Source organism: Mobula hypostoma, chromosome 8 (genome assembly GCF_963921235.1).
Source record: "Mobula hypostoma chromosome 8, sMobHyp1.1, whole genome shotgun sequence".
NCBI classification, from domain to species: Eukaryota; Metazoa; Chordata; class Chondrichthyes; order Myliobatiformes; family Myliobatidae; genus Mobula; species Mobula hypostoma.
Window position 1 is genome coordinate 154961757 of NC_086104.1, and position 15658 is coordinate 154977414.

The 15658-nt window shown below is 48.8% G+C and overlaps 1 protein-coding gene across 1 annotated transcript; it reads left to right on the forward strand.

Annotated features, from left to right (window-relative positions):
- Positions 1 to 2970: 2970 nt before the first annotated feature.
- dusp2 (dual specificity phosphatase 2) lies at positions 2971 to 8900 on the forward strand. Its single transcript, XM_063057150.1, has 5 exons — positions 2971 to 3027; positions 3396 to 3819; positions 4460 to 4578; positions 5561 to 5780; positions 7669 to 8900. The coding sequence occupies exons 2-5, from the start codon at positions 3444 to 3446 to the stop codon at positions 7881 to 7883; spliced, it is 930 nt and encodes a 309-aa protein (XP_062913220.1). The 5' UTR covers positions 2971 to 3027; positions 3396 to 3443; the 3' UTR covers positions 7884 to 8900.
- The last annotated feature ends 6758 nt before the right edge of the window (positions 8901 to 15658 follow it).

Genomic DNA, 15658 nt, shown 5'->3' on the forward strand with positions numbered 1-15658 from the left:
TTACTGCTCCAGAGGAGGAAGCCGCAGTGAAGATAATGGATTGTGATATACATTCAGTGGGACCCCCTGTACCTAATAAAGTGGCCACTGATTGTGTGTTTGTGGCTGTAGCCCATTCAGCGATGTTGCTGTTCTGCATTCAGAGATGCTCTTCTGCACACCACTGTTGTATCACGTGGTTATTTGAGTTCCTGTCGCCTTCCTGTCAGCTTGAACCAGTCTGGCCATTCTCCTCTGACCTCTCTCATTAACAAGGCGTTTTCACTCACAGAACTGACACTCACTGGGTGTTTCTTTGTTTTTTGCGCCATTCTCTGTAAACTCTGGAGCAGGGGTTCGCAACCTGGGGTCCACGGACCCCTCGGGTAATGGTAGGGGTCCACGGGAGAAAAAAAGATTGGGAACCCCTGTGCCAGATACTGTTGTGCGAGAAAATCCCAGAAATCAGCAGTTTCTGAGATACTCAAACCAACCCATCTGGCACCAACAATCTTCCCACAGTCAAAGCCATTTAGATTACATTTCTTACATATTTGCCCTGAACCACAACTGAACCTTTTGATGATGTCTACATGTTTTTATTCACTGAGTTGCTGCCACATGACTGGCTGATTAGATATTTGCCTTAATGAGCAGGTGTACAGGTGTACCTAATAAAGTGGCTATTGAATGCATTTTTGGGTCAGGATAGGACATGGTGTTGGATTTCATCTGCACTTGCAACCTTGACCTTCCAGGTAATGTGAGATGCTATCTTGGAATCTTAGAAATTGTGCGGATGATACACTCTGGCTCCACTGTTGACTAGCTTGTATTTTTCATTATGTGCCATATCGTATGATGTGGGCAATCATGGTCTTCCACCTGCCTCTTGACCCCCTTCATTCTGTTTTTCTTATTCTTTTCTCGTTCCATGACCATGGTTGTTCTTGGCAAATTTTTCTACAGAAGTGGTTTGCCATTGCCTTCTTCTGGACAGTGTCTTCACAAGACGGGTGACCCCAGCCATTATCAATACTCTTCAGAGATTGTCTGCCTGGCGTCAGTGGTCACATAACCAGGACTTGTGATCTGCACTGGCTGCTCTTACGACCATCCACCACCTGCTCCCCATGGCTTCACCTAACACTGATCCGGTGGCGGGGGGTCGCCCCTCTGATCCTCTGGTCCTAGACTCTCCCATCATAGGAAACATCCTCTCCACATCCACTCTATCGAGGCCGTTCAAGGGAGGAGCGCCTGACACCTCCTGTGGTACAGAAGTATCACCAACCCGCCACCTCATTTATATAATCATCTACAGTATATACGTATAATTGTCTCCAGCTATTGCTAACAGTTGCTTCTGTATCTTTCTAGAAACTTCTTCGTTTTCTGTAGCAGCTGCCATGCCACTTGAATCTGGCCATTTCACGGTTAATTGTTATCATTGGGATATCCTTATCTCTGGTCTGAGTATGACTATTTATTTTTACAATTCTACCTCCTGTTCCTCCAGGAGAACCACAGTCTTGTCACAGGGTTTGGAAGCTTTCACGCCTCAATGACCTGGAGAGCTGTGTTGGCTGGGGTCAAGGACTTATGCTTGGCCTCTTGGTAGGGTCACCCGTGCCAAACAGGTCAAGAGCCCAGACTAAGATTGGTCCACTAGTCCTCCAGGTCCAGGGGTTCGGCTCAGGGCAACATCCCTGACCGGTAAAACAATACTTTTACAGAAACAGCGATGAAGAATCCTTCTATACAGAGATGGAGGACCTTCATTGCTGCCCTAAACACCAGCCGCGTTACGGCCAGTAATTAAATAAGTCTAGCTTGCGTCATGGCTTTGCACTTTATTGTCTGTCTGCACTGCACTGTCTCTGTGACTCTGCCTTCTTGCTGTTATTGTTCTCCCTTTGTATTACCTCAATGCAGCGACGTGACGAAATGACCTGTATTACATGCCATTGGTACATGTGACAGTATTGTTCCAGTTCATCAATTTAACCTTCTCTAAACCTTTTCCTAGGAAGTGGTAGATGTGGGTTCGATTGCAACATTACTGGTGAGGCACGGTAGCGTAGTGGTTAGCACAGTTCAGGTGACCTGGGTTCAATTCCCACCACTGCCTGTAAGGAGTTTGTACCTTCTCCCTGTGACTTCATGGGTTCATGCAGCTGCTCTGGTCCCTCCCTCCCCCGCCCCCTACAGTCCAAAGATCTACTGGCTGGTAGGTTAGTAGGTCATTGTAAATTGTCCTGTGATTAGGCTAGGATTAAATCAGGGAATTGTTTGGATGGTGAGGCTTAAAGGGCCAGAAGGGCCTATTCTGCACTGTATCGCAATCATATTAATAACAATAATAATAGTAATTTCAGAGAGGTTTGGATCGGTACATGGATGCGAGAGGCATGGAGGGTTTCGGTCCAGGAGTAAGTCAATGGGACTAGGTTTGCATGAGCTAGATGGGCAGAAAGGCCTGCTGCTGTGCTGTAGTGTTCTATGACTCTACCTGTCCGACTGTCCGTCATCTGATTGGAATAATTACTGTATAACATTTGAGAGGTTAGGCGGGGTGGGGGGGGGGGTGGTGGTGGGAGGTGGTTCTTGGCCTGTTGAATACGGGGCTGCTGAGGATATTCCTAAACAGGGTGTTTCTAGTAAGCGCCCATGGACTGACTGGGAAAAGTGACGTGGTAAGTGGGGGAACCCTATATTAAAAAAACTTTCACCTCCGTCCCTGGGATTTTTTGGGCAAAACTTCAAGTATCATTTTGTTAGAGTCCGTTGCCCCGCCTCCCACAGTACCCAACACGTCACAGCCCGTGCGGGGTGTCCCCCCCCCACGTGCAGTGACGACACACGACCTCATGTGGACAGAAAAGGCGTGACTCCCCGTGACGTCAGCTTCCTAATATGGCAGGTCCCAGCGGGCGTTCCGGATCCCGAGACTATAAAATAATTGCTCCGGACCTTATAGCAGATGAATTGGAACTAGGCGAAGAGGAGTTATTTGCAACGCACAATATTAATTCGACTTAGTTCCGAGTAAGTATGCAGACTTTCCTACCCACTGAGAGATCAGACATCTATGGAAAGGAACAGAGATCCCGAAACGCTGACTTTTATTTCGCTCTATAGATGCTGCCCGATCTGCTGAGTTCTACCAGCATTTTGTATATGCGCCTCTGCATTTCCAGCATCGGCAGTATCTCTTGAGTTTAAAATCAGAAATCTGTTCTTTTCTCTCTCAGTTTTGCAATTTATGCTGACATAATTGGGTTAGATTCAGAGCAATTTATTGTCTTATCCCGTGAACTTAGCAACAGTAAGGTTGCAAAATTGTAATTTTTAAAAGGTTTGAAAAATGAGGGTGTAAAGTGGCTAACGGCTGGCGATGATTGTTTTTGGAACAGAAGGAAGGCGAAACAGCTTGGAAGAGAAGCGGCAGACTTCAGTCCAACATGGTCACCACGGAATCGCTGGAGATTGAGAGCTGTCACCTGGTGGAGTTGCTGGCCGAGGAGCAGGGACGCGTGCTCATCCTCGACTGCCGCTCGTTCCTCAGTTTTAACGCGTCCCACGTACGGGGCTCGCACAACGTGTACTGTAACACCATCGTCAAGCGCAGGTCGAAGGGAGCCATCGCCCTGGACTGCATCCTGCCCGAGGACAGTGTTCGCTCTGCCCTCAGCAGTGGCTTCTACCCCGCCGTGTTGGTGCTGGACGACAGGAGCCCGAGCGCCGCCACGCTGGGCCGGGACAGCACGGCCCGGCTCGTCCTCAACACCCTGAGTGCGCAGCTCGACACCAGCGCCCTGAAGGTCTACTTCCTGAAGGGTAAGGAGCCGCGACTGGGCGATGGGGGTGCACGTATGGAGCGGGACTGGTGCGCGGGTGTGGGATCGGTGCACGGAGCGCGGCTGTGGGATCGGTGCATGGAGCGCGGGTGTGGGATCGGCGCGCAGAGCGCGGGTCCGGAGCGCGGGTGTGGGATCGGTGCACGGAGCGCGGGTCCGGAGCGCGGCTGTGGGATCGGTGCATGGAGCGCGGGTGTGGGATCGGCGCGCAGAGCGCGGGTCCGGAGCGCGGGTGTGGGATCGGTGCACGGAGCGCGGGTGTGGGATCGGCGCGCAGAGCGCGGGTCCGGAGCGCGGCTGTGGGATCGGTGCACAGAGCGCGGGTCCGGGGCGCCCCTGTGGAATCGGCGCGCAATGCGCGGGTCAGGAGCGCTGCTGTGGGATAAGGCGCGGGTCCGAGTCCGTATCTGAAATCGAGGATCGCCCCCGTCCCTCACCGATGTCCTGGGACTCCCACACCTCCCGTCCGCCCCCTTTCTAACCGGGATCGAGCTCTCGGGCACACGCTTTAACCCGGGATCGAGCTCTCGGGCACACGCTTTAACCCGAGATCGCGGCGGGCAGGGAGCACACACGGACCCCGAGTTGACCCCTCTATCTCTCTCTCTCTCTCTCTGCAGGAGGCTACGAGACCTTCCACTCGCTCTTCCCGGAGATGTGCACGGAACCTCTCAGTTCCTACCCGCAGACCAGCTCGGTGCCCACCCTCATCGCCAGAGGAACTCCGCTCTATGACCAGGTGAGACCCCCACACCTCGTCCCACCTTCTGCCTCTTCCGCGTTCGGCACAAAACTAGCCCGGCGTTCCCCAACTCTCAGTCTCCCCGCCCTGTCATCATCCCCACTCTCCAACTTCTCCCCAATATCTCACCACCTCCAACCCCCCTCCCAACCCAATCCCCAGTCTAGATAGTGGCCCTGGATAGAGTGGGTGTGGAGAGAATGGTTCCAGTAAGTCCAGGACCAGAGGGAACAGACTCAGAGTACAACGGAGATGAGGAGGAATTTCTTTAGCCAGAGAATGGTGAATCTGTGGAATTCATTGCCACAGACGCTGTGGAGGCCAAGTCATTGGGTATATTTAAAGCAGAAGTAGGTAGATTTTTGATTAGTCAGGACGTCAAAGGTTACAGGGAGAAGCCAGGATAATGGGGTTGAGAGGAAAGTAAATCAGGCATGATGAAATGGTGAAGCAGACACAATGGGCTGAATGGCCTGATTCTGTCCCTATATGTTAAGGTCTTGTGGACCTTTTTACCCCATTCCAAGATCAATCTAACCCTTCCCACCTACATAATCTTCCATTTTTCCACCATCCATGTAGCTATCTAAGAGTTTCTTAAAAGCCCCTGATGTATCTGCCTCTTCCTCCACCCCCGGCAAGGAGTTCCACACACCCAACTCTCTCTGTGGAAAGAAACCTACCTCTGCTATCCGCCCCTCTCCCAAACTTGCCTCCAATCACCTTAAAGTTACGCCCCCTTTGTGCTAGCCAATTCTGCACTGGGAGAAAGTCTCTGACTGCCCACCCCTCCTATGCCTCATACCAATGTGTACACCTCTGCAAAGTCACCCCTCATTCTCCCCCTTTCAGCTCGTTCACCCCTTTCCCCGTAAGACCCGCTCTCCGATCCGCTTCGCACAGTTGGTAACCGGGGTGTCCCCTGCCTGGTGTTGGGCCGCGCTCTGAAGCCGTGTTTTTTTTGTGTTGCTGGTTGCAGGGTGGCCCGGTGGAGATCCTGCCCTTCCTGTACCTGGGCAGTGCCTACCACTCGTCCCGTAAGGAGACGCTGCAGTCGCTGGGAATCACTGCGCTGCTCAACGTATCTTCCAACTGCCCCAACTGCTTCGAGGGAGTCTTCCAGTACAAGTGCATCCCTGTGGAAGACAGCCACATGACTGACATCAGTGCCTGGTTTCAGGAAGCCATTGATTTCATCGGTGAGTTGGAACATCCAGACTAAATTCAGCAGTTCTTTCATAACTGCGTCCTAGAGTCTTGGAGCACGACGGGCCCCTTTGGCCCAAACAGTCCGTGCCGAAATGGAGGGCTACGTAGGAAGGAAGGGTTAGGTTAATCATGGGTCGGCGTGACATCGAGGGGCTGAAGGGCCTTACTGTGCTGTTGCGTTCTGTGTTATTCTGCCTATTGACTGCAGCCCTCCATGTCTCACCCATCCAAACTTCTCTTAAATGTTGAAATTGGACCCGTATACATCACTTCCACTGACAGCTCGTTCCACACTCACGCCACCTTCTGAGTGAAGATCACCTTAAATATTTCACCTTTCACCCTTAATCCATGACCTCTAGCTCTAGTCTCACCCAACCTCAGTTGTAAAAGCCAGCTTTCATTTACCTGATCTATATCTCTCATAATGCTATATACCTCTTTGAAATCTTTCACATTCCCCTGCGCTCCAGGGAGTAAAGTTCTAACCCATCCTGCCTTTCCTATTGTCCCATTCTGATTCATCCGTCCTGCCAATCCAGCTTGTTCCCGCACTCCCTGGCCTGTTTAATGTCCTTTCCTGGATATACACCAGACTAATTCATCAGACTTGGGAGGTAGAAAGGTAGTCCCCAAGCAATCTCATCAAACCCTTGTCTCTACCTTCAGTGTCCTGAGATTTGAGATCTTTGTGCACACAGAGCTGGAGACCAGGAGCTGAAGTAGTCAGTTCTGCCTCACCGTCCTGGCCCATCACTCAATATGATCCTGGCCTGTCCGTTTTTTATGCATTCCTGTCTGAGGTCTATAATTTTGTCCAAATATCTGGTCCTCTTGGCTGTAAATTCACTGAATATCTCGGCTGTCTGAGACAGGTGGTTCCAGGGTTCACCAATTCCTGAAAGAACCAATTCTCCCTCATCTCTCTGAAGAGCCCCCCCCCAACTCCAAAACTATGCCCGGAGGGAAATCCTCCTGGCACCCACCCTGTCAAGTGAGTATTGATGCTGTTCGCTCTTCACACAGGGGCAGGAGCAACATCAATATTCTCTTTGCTCTGCATTGTTTTCAGATCCCACCACTGCCTTAAACCCTCAGACCATGAACCATAGAAGCAGAATTAGGCCATTTGGTCCATCGAGTCTGATCCTATCATGGCTGATTTACTATCCCCCCTCAACCTCATTCTCCTGGCTTCTGCCCATAACCTTTTACGCCCTGACTAATCAAGAGCCATCAGCCTCTGCTTTGAATACACCCAATGACTTTGCCTCCACAGCCATCTGTGGCAATGAATTCTACAGAATCGCCACCGTCTGGCTGAAGATTTTCCTCTCCATCTCTGTTCCAAAGGGATGTCCTTGTACTCTGAGGCTGCACCCTCTGGTCCTAGACATGATAGCAAACATCATCTCCATGATCTAGGCCTTTCAACATCCAATAGGTTTCAATGAGATCCCCCCCTCCCCCCCCCCATTCTTCTAAACTCCAGTGAGGACAGACCCAGAGCCATCATACATTAACCCTTTAATTCCGGGGATCATTCTCATAATCCTTCTCTAGACCCCCTCCAATACCAGCGCATCCATTCTTAGATAAGGGGCCCAGAAGTCTTCACCATAATCCAAGTGTGGTTTGACCAGTGCCTTATAAAGCCTCAGCATTACACTCTTGCTTCTATATTCTAGTCCCCTCAGAATGAACGCTAGCATTGCATTCCTTAGCACTGACTCAAAGTCATTGATCAATGAATCTCAATGTGTTTCCTTTCTGCTTAAAGTTCATGAGTGATTTTCGGATAACCATGGGTTGGGATTTTGACGTTTCTTACCCTCCCACACTGTGTGTTAATGACCCTTTCCTCTCTCCTCCTATTAGATTCAGTGAAGAACGGCGGTGGCCGAGTCTTGGTGCACTGCCAGGCTGGTATCTCCAGATCCGCCACCATCTGCCTGGCCTACCTGATCCGGACGCAGCGGGTGCGGCTGGAAGAAGCCTTCGACTTTGTCAAGCAGCGAAGGGGTATCATTTCCCCGAACTTCAGCTTCATGGGACAGTTGCTGCAGTTTGAAACCAAGGTGCTGTGTCACTAGGGATTGGCCCTTTATCGGAAAGAGGAGGTCAAGCACCCACCAGGTCGAGGGAACAGGCCACGGTGGTCCAGCCTTGCCAGCTTTAGGACCTCCCTGAGGAGCTTTGTGATGCGAAGAAGTCTGATAGGATTTGGACACTCTGAGCTGATCGTATCGACAGACGAGAAGATGGGGTCGGGGCACGTCCCAAGCTAGCAGGATTCCACCATACAAGCAGCTTGGATGCTCAGAGTCTCTTCAACAAGCCATGCAGATATCAGCAGACGTTGGCTTCAGCCTCGGGCAGGAAAAGTAGCATCACTCACCGCTCACGAGATGACCCCCTGCTACAACGCCAGCGGAACATCGCCCTAAACCCGCACATTTCCCGCGAGTCTCATCGGTATCGTCGACCAACCTGCAGGGCCGCCGGGAGGGTGCTTCCTGCTGTTGTCTGGAAGATTTCACTGAATAACTAACCCTGGACACTTTTGCCCCGTTGGCCAATACTACCGCTCTTGCCCCTGTGCACCACCAGTCTCAGGGCTGGTGCGTTGGGACCTATTCTCAAGGGAGATGATCTGTGAAGGAAATGCTGCTCCTATTAGTTTCAATTTGAGCTTTCCTGGGCTCCAATGTTTACGGTCTAGTGCGGACTCTGAGCCAGAATCCTACCAAGAACCATTCCTAACCTCACGTGTACCCCAGCCACATGGGAGACACGCCTGGACAATACGTTAGCCTGAACTGTGAAGGTTTGGAACCCAAGGGGGTGGTGCAGACAGTATAACGGCTGGTCCTTTCTACTCTGTCAACATCTCAACCTCTCTGGGTTCCTATCGAGCAGCCAGCTTGCTCTTAAAGCCACAAAGTGTCACTTAATTCTCTGTTTTAAAGAGATCTCTACCTGCTAATGTCCTTATAAAGGAAAGTACTTTATATATTTTATTATCTGTTCAGTAAATATTTTAAGTTTCACTAATAAGTATTACTGAGATTATTTATTACTCTGGAAAATAAAACTTTTTGCAAGTTCTCACTTGATGTCACTCCATTATTTCTTGCTTGGTCTGAGTTGAACGAGACGTGATTCCATAACACATAAGAGCAGAATTAGGCCATTTGGCCCATCAAGTCAGCTCCTCCAATCCATCGTGGCTGATTTATTATTCTAGTTGAAGGTTTAATCTCCAAGCAGTGCTAGTCAGCAGGAGGGGGACATGAAACCTCACAATAAGCACCAACAAGTCACCACACCAACACAAGAAAATCTGCAGATGCCGGAAGTCCAAAGCAACGCACACAAAAATGCCGGAGGAACTCAGCAGGCCAGGCAGCGTCCATGGAAATGAATAAACAGCCGACGTTTTGGTCTGAGACCCTTCCTCGGGGTTGGGAAGAAAGAGAAGAAGTCAGAGTAAGAGGGTGGGGGGAGGGGAGGAAGAAGTACAAGGTGGTAGGTTAATGGTGAAACTGGGAGGGGAGGGGGTGAAGTCAAGAGCTGGGAAGTTGATTGGTGGAAGAGATAAAGGGCTGGAGAAGGGGGAATCTGATAGGAGAGGACAGAAGGCATGGAAGAAAGGGAAGGGAGAGGAGCACTAGAGGGAGGTGATGAGCAGGTAAGGAGAGAAGGAAACAGGAATGGGGAATGGTGAAGGGGGGCAATTACTGGAAGTTGGAGAAGTCAATGTTCATGCCATCAGGTTGGAGGCTACCCAGACGGAATATAAGGTGTATCTCCTCCAGCCTGAGTGTGGCTTCATCACGGCAGCGGAGGAGGGCATGGACTGACATGTAGGAATGGCACTGGGAAGCAGAGTCGAAGTGGGAGATCCCACCTTTTCTGGCAAACAGAGCGTAGGTGCTCGGCGAAGCGGTCTCCCAATCTACGTGGGATCTCACCGATATACAAGAGGCCACACTGGGAGCCCCGGATACAGTAGATGACCCCAACAGACTCACAGATGAAGTGTCACCTCACCTGGAAGGACTGTTTGGGACCCTGAGTGGTAGTGAGGAAGGAGGTGTAGGGGCAAGTGTAGCATTGTTCCGTTTGCAAGGATAAGTGCCAGGAGGGAGATCAGTGGGGAGGGATGAGTGGACAAGGGAACTGCATAGGGAGTGATACCTGCAGAAAGCAGAAATTGTGAGGGGGGAGGGAAAGATTGGTGGTGGGATCTGGTTGGAGATGGCGGAAGTTATGGAGAATTAAGTGCTGGATGTGGGGGCGGTGGGGTGGTAGGTGAGGACAAGGGGAGCCCTATCCCTGGCATGGTGGTGGGAAGACAGGGTAAGAGCAGACGTGCACAAATGGAAGAGAAGTGGGTGAGGGCAACGTTGATGGTGGAGGAAGGAAGGCCCCTTTCTTTGAAGAATGGGGACCTCTCAGTAACTCTGGAATGAAAAGCCTCATCCTGAGAGCAGATGTGGCAGAGATGGACGAACTGAGAGAAGGGGATGGCACTTTTACAAGTGACAGGGTGGGAAGCGGTGTAACCCAGAAAGCTCTGAGAGTCAGTGGGTTTATAAAAGATATAGATGGTTTCAAAGTCAGAGAAATGTACACAATAGACATCCTGAAATACTTTTTCTTCGCAACCATCCACAAAAACAGAGGAGTGCCTCAAAGAATGAATGACAGTTAAATGTTAGAACCCCAAGGTCTATAAAGGCGCAGAGGGGACAAAAGTGAGGCCCTTACTAAGGACAGAACATTCTGCCCCAGAGAGGGGAAGGTCAGAGGGAATTGTGAACACTTGGCATGGATGCGAGCTGGGATCAGAGTGGGGGAAGAGGGTTAGGAGAGGGTTGGGGTGTTCAGGGAAGGTGGGTGGTAGGAAGATGAGAGTCTCAGAAGGACACAAGAACTGATGACGGGGCCTGAAAGACGGGATTGCAGAGTGGTGCTGGGGGAAGGGGAGACTGGGGTTCAAGTGTCACTGGTACGGAGTGTCCAGAGCCATTGGGGTAGGCGATAGATTCAGAGAGATTCGTAATCCGCGGGCGTCCAAAGGTTTCGAGGTCAGCAGCAGGGATTGTGGTCTCGGCAGGGGGTGGGGGGGGTGCATCCAGCGCCGGCCGCTGTTGGAGACAGCGTGTTCTGTGTTCTGTAGTTGGCTGATCCTCAAAGGTTCATTTTATTACCAAAGTATATATGGAGAATACAACTCTGAAATTTGTCTTCTCCAAATAGCCACTGAATACAGATAACCATATTAGTAGTTGAACGAAAGACATTAATACCCCCCACATGAAAAGAAAAAGAAGCAAAAAGTCACAAGCACCCCCCAAACCCCTCCCTCGCACAAAAACTAACAAGTTGCCCAAAAGGAAAAAAACTTGAAACTGAAAGAGGCCAATATGAACTACAGTCCAGTCCATAAATCTCCGAATTTCAGTAAAATCTCCAAGAGCATCGGGACCCATCAGCCCCTCCAAGGGCAGTGACTCGAACCAGCAGCCCTTCCGAGGGGCAGCAAATTGAACCAAGAGGCCCCTCCGAGGGCAGTAACTTGACCTCAGCAGCCGCTCTGAGGGGCAGCAAATTGAACCGAGGCCTCTCCAAGGGCAGTAACTTGACCCCGGCAGCCCCTCTGAGGGCAGCATATTGAACCAGCGGCCCCGCAGAGGGCAGTGATTTGACCCCAGCAGCCCCTCCGAGGGTGGCAAATTGAACCAGTGGCCCCTCCGAGGATAGCAAATCGAACCAGCGGTCCCTCAGAGGGCAGTGATTTGAACCCAGCGGCCTCACCGAAGGTAGTGACTTAATCCCAGCAACTCGAACCTCCGGCCTCTGAGAACTGCTCGCTCTTCTCGGCATTTGCCTCAATGTTTCAATCTTCCTCAATGCTTTAATTGGAGAAAAAGATAGTTGATCACGGCCCCTTGTCTCATCTCTGAGCTTCTCCTCATGGTAGCTCGTGCTCACATTTCTGTCCTGGAGTTTTTTCAGGAATAGCAGAGTGCTAGGTCACTCGATTGAACCACAGACTGTAAGTCACAGGCTCCAACAGTTTCAAAAAAACAAAATTGATTTAGAATAAATAGAAAACATAGAAAAGCTGAACGATTGACTGTCTGGAAGATGGTGCCTGAGGAATTGTTGTTCTCTAGCACCATCTAGACCAGAAGATTCTCCTTCTTGCTGGAGGTGAGAAAGGTGAAGAACCGATGATTAAAAGTGTGGATCTGGCGGAGGATAAAGTACCCACCGCCCCATCCAAGTGCCAGGAGGTAAGACCATAGGAGCAGTGTCAGGCCAATCAGCCCATCGAATCTGCTCTACCATTCAATCCTGGCTGTTACTTTTTTCCTCAACCCCATCCTGCCGCCTTCGCCCCATAACCTTTAACCCCATTCTGCATTCAGCTCCTGCTTCTGTTATCCTTAAATATACTGAATAACTTCGTATTACTTAACACAGGTTAATATGAAAATCTTGGGTATTAAAATATACCTCTGAAACTTTTGGTTTAAGATAGCTCTGCTGATACACAGCAATGACTTGTTGGTAGCAAGCAGAACAAACAAAGTTATAATTTTGGTATTACTCACACTTTTTCTCAGATACAATCACTGCAGTCTGTAACTTCCCTTTTGGAACTGAGCTTTGAAACCGCCTGTATGACCTAGTGTTTTCGTGGTGTAAACTGACGTCTCAATGGTGCCGGACATTTGCAGTGTGCTGATTTTCATGATCCATGAATCTTGAGTCGTGGAATAGCAGACAGGAGGGTGGAACACATAGGTGAGAATTTTTCAGTTAATATCTCCCTCTTAATGCTCACTCCCATAGCTCTCAGTTGACTGGAGAAATAATCTACGACCATGCTAACCACTAGGTGTGTAATACTCAATCCTCAGTCCATTCCCTACACATACCACACTCCTGGTAACAACGAACATAGAACAATACAGCATTACCTCTCACTGTCCAGGCCCCTTGCCTCATGCCGTCCAAGCCCCTTGGCCCACCCTGTCCAGGCTCTTTACCTCACGCTGTCCAGGCCCCTTGGCCCACCCTGTCCAGGCTCTTTGCCTCACGCCGACCAGACCTCTGGGCCCACACTGTCCAGGCTCTTTGCCTCACGCTGCTCAGGCCCCTTTGGCCTACGCCGTCCAGGCTGAACATGATGCCAAATTAGATTAAATTCCTTCTGACCGTACACAATCCATATCCCCTCCCATTTGCTGCAGAGATGTTTGACCACTCAGAATAGCTCTTAAAACTCCCGTACCATCTTTTCTTCCCCTAATTGGTCTAGTAGTGTGCTCCAGGCACCCACAACAAAACTCAACCTTAAACCATCCCCCTTTCACCTTTAAAGCCATGCCCTCCAGCCAGAGAAAATACCTCTATTAATGCCCCTTGTATTTTAACAGACTTGTCCACTCCTCTCCTCATTGCTCGTATCCTTTAAACCAGGCAGCACCCAGCCTCTCCAAAGCCTCCGCATCCTTTCTGTAATTGGACGACCAGAACCTCACACAATAACTCCAAGAACAGCCTAACCTGAATCAAGTTGAACATCACTGACACATGTCGTGAAATTTGTTGTTTTGGGGCAGCAGTGCAGTGCAATACAGAAAATATAGAATAAATTCCAATAATAAATATATAAAAATTAATAAATAGAAGGAAGGAGGGATAATAATATCTGAGGAAGACTGGACAATAATATGGAGGTATCAATGGAATTGTACCAGTTCACAGAAATGGAGGGAGTTTGGGTGGAAAAACATGATAAAATATTTTATTACACCCTCTGAAATCCTATTATGATAGTAACCTCACTGTTTGCTGGAGAAATTGTGGAAGTCAAAATGCAAACCATAATCATATTTTCTGGGAATGCCCCATTATCAAAGACTATTGGAGTGGGATACATAATTCCCTACAAGACATTTTTAAATGTGAAATACCCTTAGAGAGTAAGACCATGTATTTTGGGTATGTACCTCAAGAATGGTTGAAAAGAGACAAATATTTAATGAATATACTGCTGGGGGCTGGTAAAAAGACCCTTACCAGGAAATAGTTATCGCAGGAAAGCCCAACTTTAAATGTATGGATGGAAATTACAATGGACATTTACAAAATGGAGAAGATAACAGCATCTGCTAATCATAAGTTGGAACAATTTGATTCATACTGGGAAAAATGGTTTAACTACATAACACCTCATAGGCCTGATTTTATTCTCACAAGTCAAGGAATATGTTGTAAAAAAAAGATCACTCCCTACTTTGTACATAGTTTTCTTCTTTCGATTGTTCTTTCTTTCCTCTCCTTTCCATAAGTGTATACCTCAGATAAATATTATGTGGAGATTTGTGACAAATATGATTATATGATATATATGTACAGTATCTGAAATACATCTTATGGAAATGCTTGTTTGATGATGAACTTCAATAAAAAATAAATTACAAAAAAAATTAATAAATAGTGCAAAGTTCCAATTGAACTGCTTCCTGCCTCTTCTTCCCTCTGTCCTGACCGATGAAGACATGCCTTCATCTCTCTTTCTGCTTGTGTTGTCTCTTGCTTACCATAAGACCAAAGACCAGAAGATATGGGAGCAGAATTAGGCCATTTGGCCCATCATGCCCGCTCTGCCATTCTATCAAGGCTGATTTATTTTCCCCCTCAGCCCCATTCTCCTGCCTTCTGTTTGTAATCTTTGATGCCTTTACTAATCAAGAACCTTTCAACCTCCACTTTAAATATATACCCAATGACTTGGCCTCCGCGGCCATCTGTGGGAACAAATTCCACAGTTTCTTCACCCTCTGGCTAAAGAAGTTCCTCCTCAAATCGCAGACCTCGGTCAATCCAACCCACATGTTCTACAGCCCCAGTTCTCCCTGTACGTTTCACAATCGATTCTCTTACGCCACCCTCCCAGAGCAACACACACAAAATGCCAGAGGAACTCAGCAGGTCAGGCACAGCTATGGAAAAGAGTAAACGGTCGATGTTTCAGACAGAACCCCTTCAGCTTACTGTGGACTGAAGAACACTCGGTTCTTTAGAAATGCTTTTGTAGCCTTTTCCAGCTTCATACATTTCTACAATTCTTCTTCTAAGGTCCTCTGAAAGTTGTTTTGATCGAGGCATGGTGTATGTAAACAGAGCTTTCTTGAGAAGAGCAGGCTCTGCCAGTAATCTGACTTGGTGTGTCTTTCTCATAGGGCAGAGCACCTCTCCAACCTACACCTCCAGTCTCATCTCATTGATTGGAACACCCGACTCCAAATAGCTTTTGTAGAAGGCACTACCCCAGAGGTTCCCATACTCTTTCCAACAAATACATGCAATATTGGATCATTTTTCTCAATAAATAAATGAACAAGTATGTTTTTGTGTTATTTATTTAATTGGGTTCTCTTTATCTAGTTTTAGGACTTACATGAAGATCTGATCACATTTTAGGTCATACTTATGCAGAAATAGAGAAAATTCTACAGGGTTCACAAACTTCCTAGCACCATTGTATTTCGGGGGGTTGTATTTTACTGATATCCTACATGCGCTTGCTGTTTTGAATGTGCAAGGACTAGGCCTCAAGCGGTGGTGTTGCCTGAGAGGCATTGGAGCTGGTGCCACTGGGGGCAGTGTGGCTCAGCGTCCAGGCTGGACTCGGTGCTGCCCACCAGTGTTCACTCAGCCTAAGACAAGCTCTGTTGTGGTTGTCTGCAGATTTTGGTGGCATCAGATGGCTTGAGTTTGGACTCTTTTGTTGCGTGGCTGTATCATTCTATCCCATACGTGCCATGTGTGCTTTGTGCTGTGT

Coding starts and splice junctions, on each gene's coding strand:
- dusp2 (XM_063057150.1), top strand. CDS start 3,444: ATGGTCACCACGGAATCGCTGGAGATTGAGAGCTGTCACCTGGTGGAG. Junction 3,820..4,459: donor GAAGGTCTACTTCCTGAAGG/GTAAGGAGCCGC, acceptor CTCTCTCTGCAG/GAGGCTACGAGACCTTCCAC. Junction 5,781..7,668: donor GGAAGCCATTGATTTCATCG/GTGAGTTGGAAC, acceptor TCCTCCTATTAG/ATTCAGTGAAGAACGGCGGT.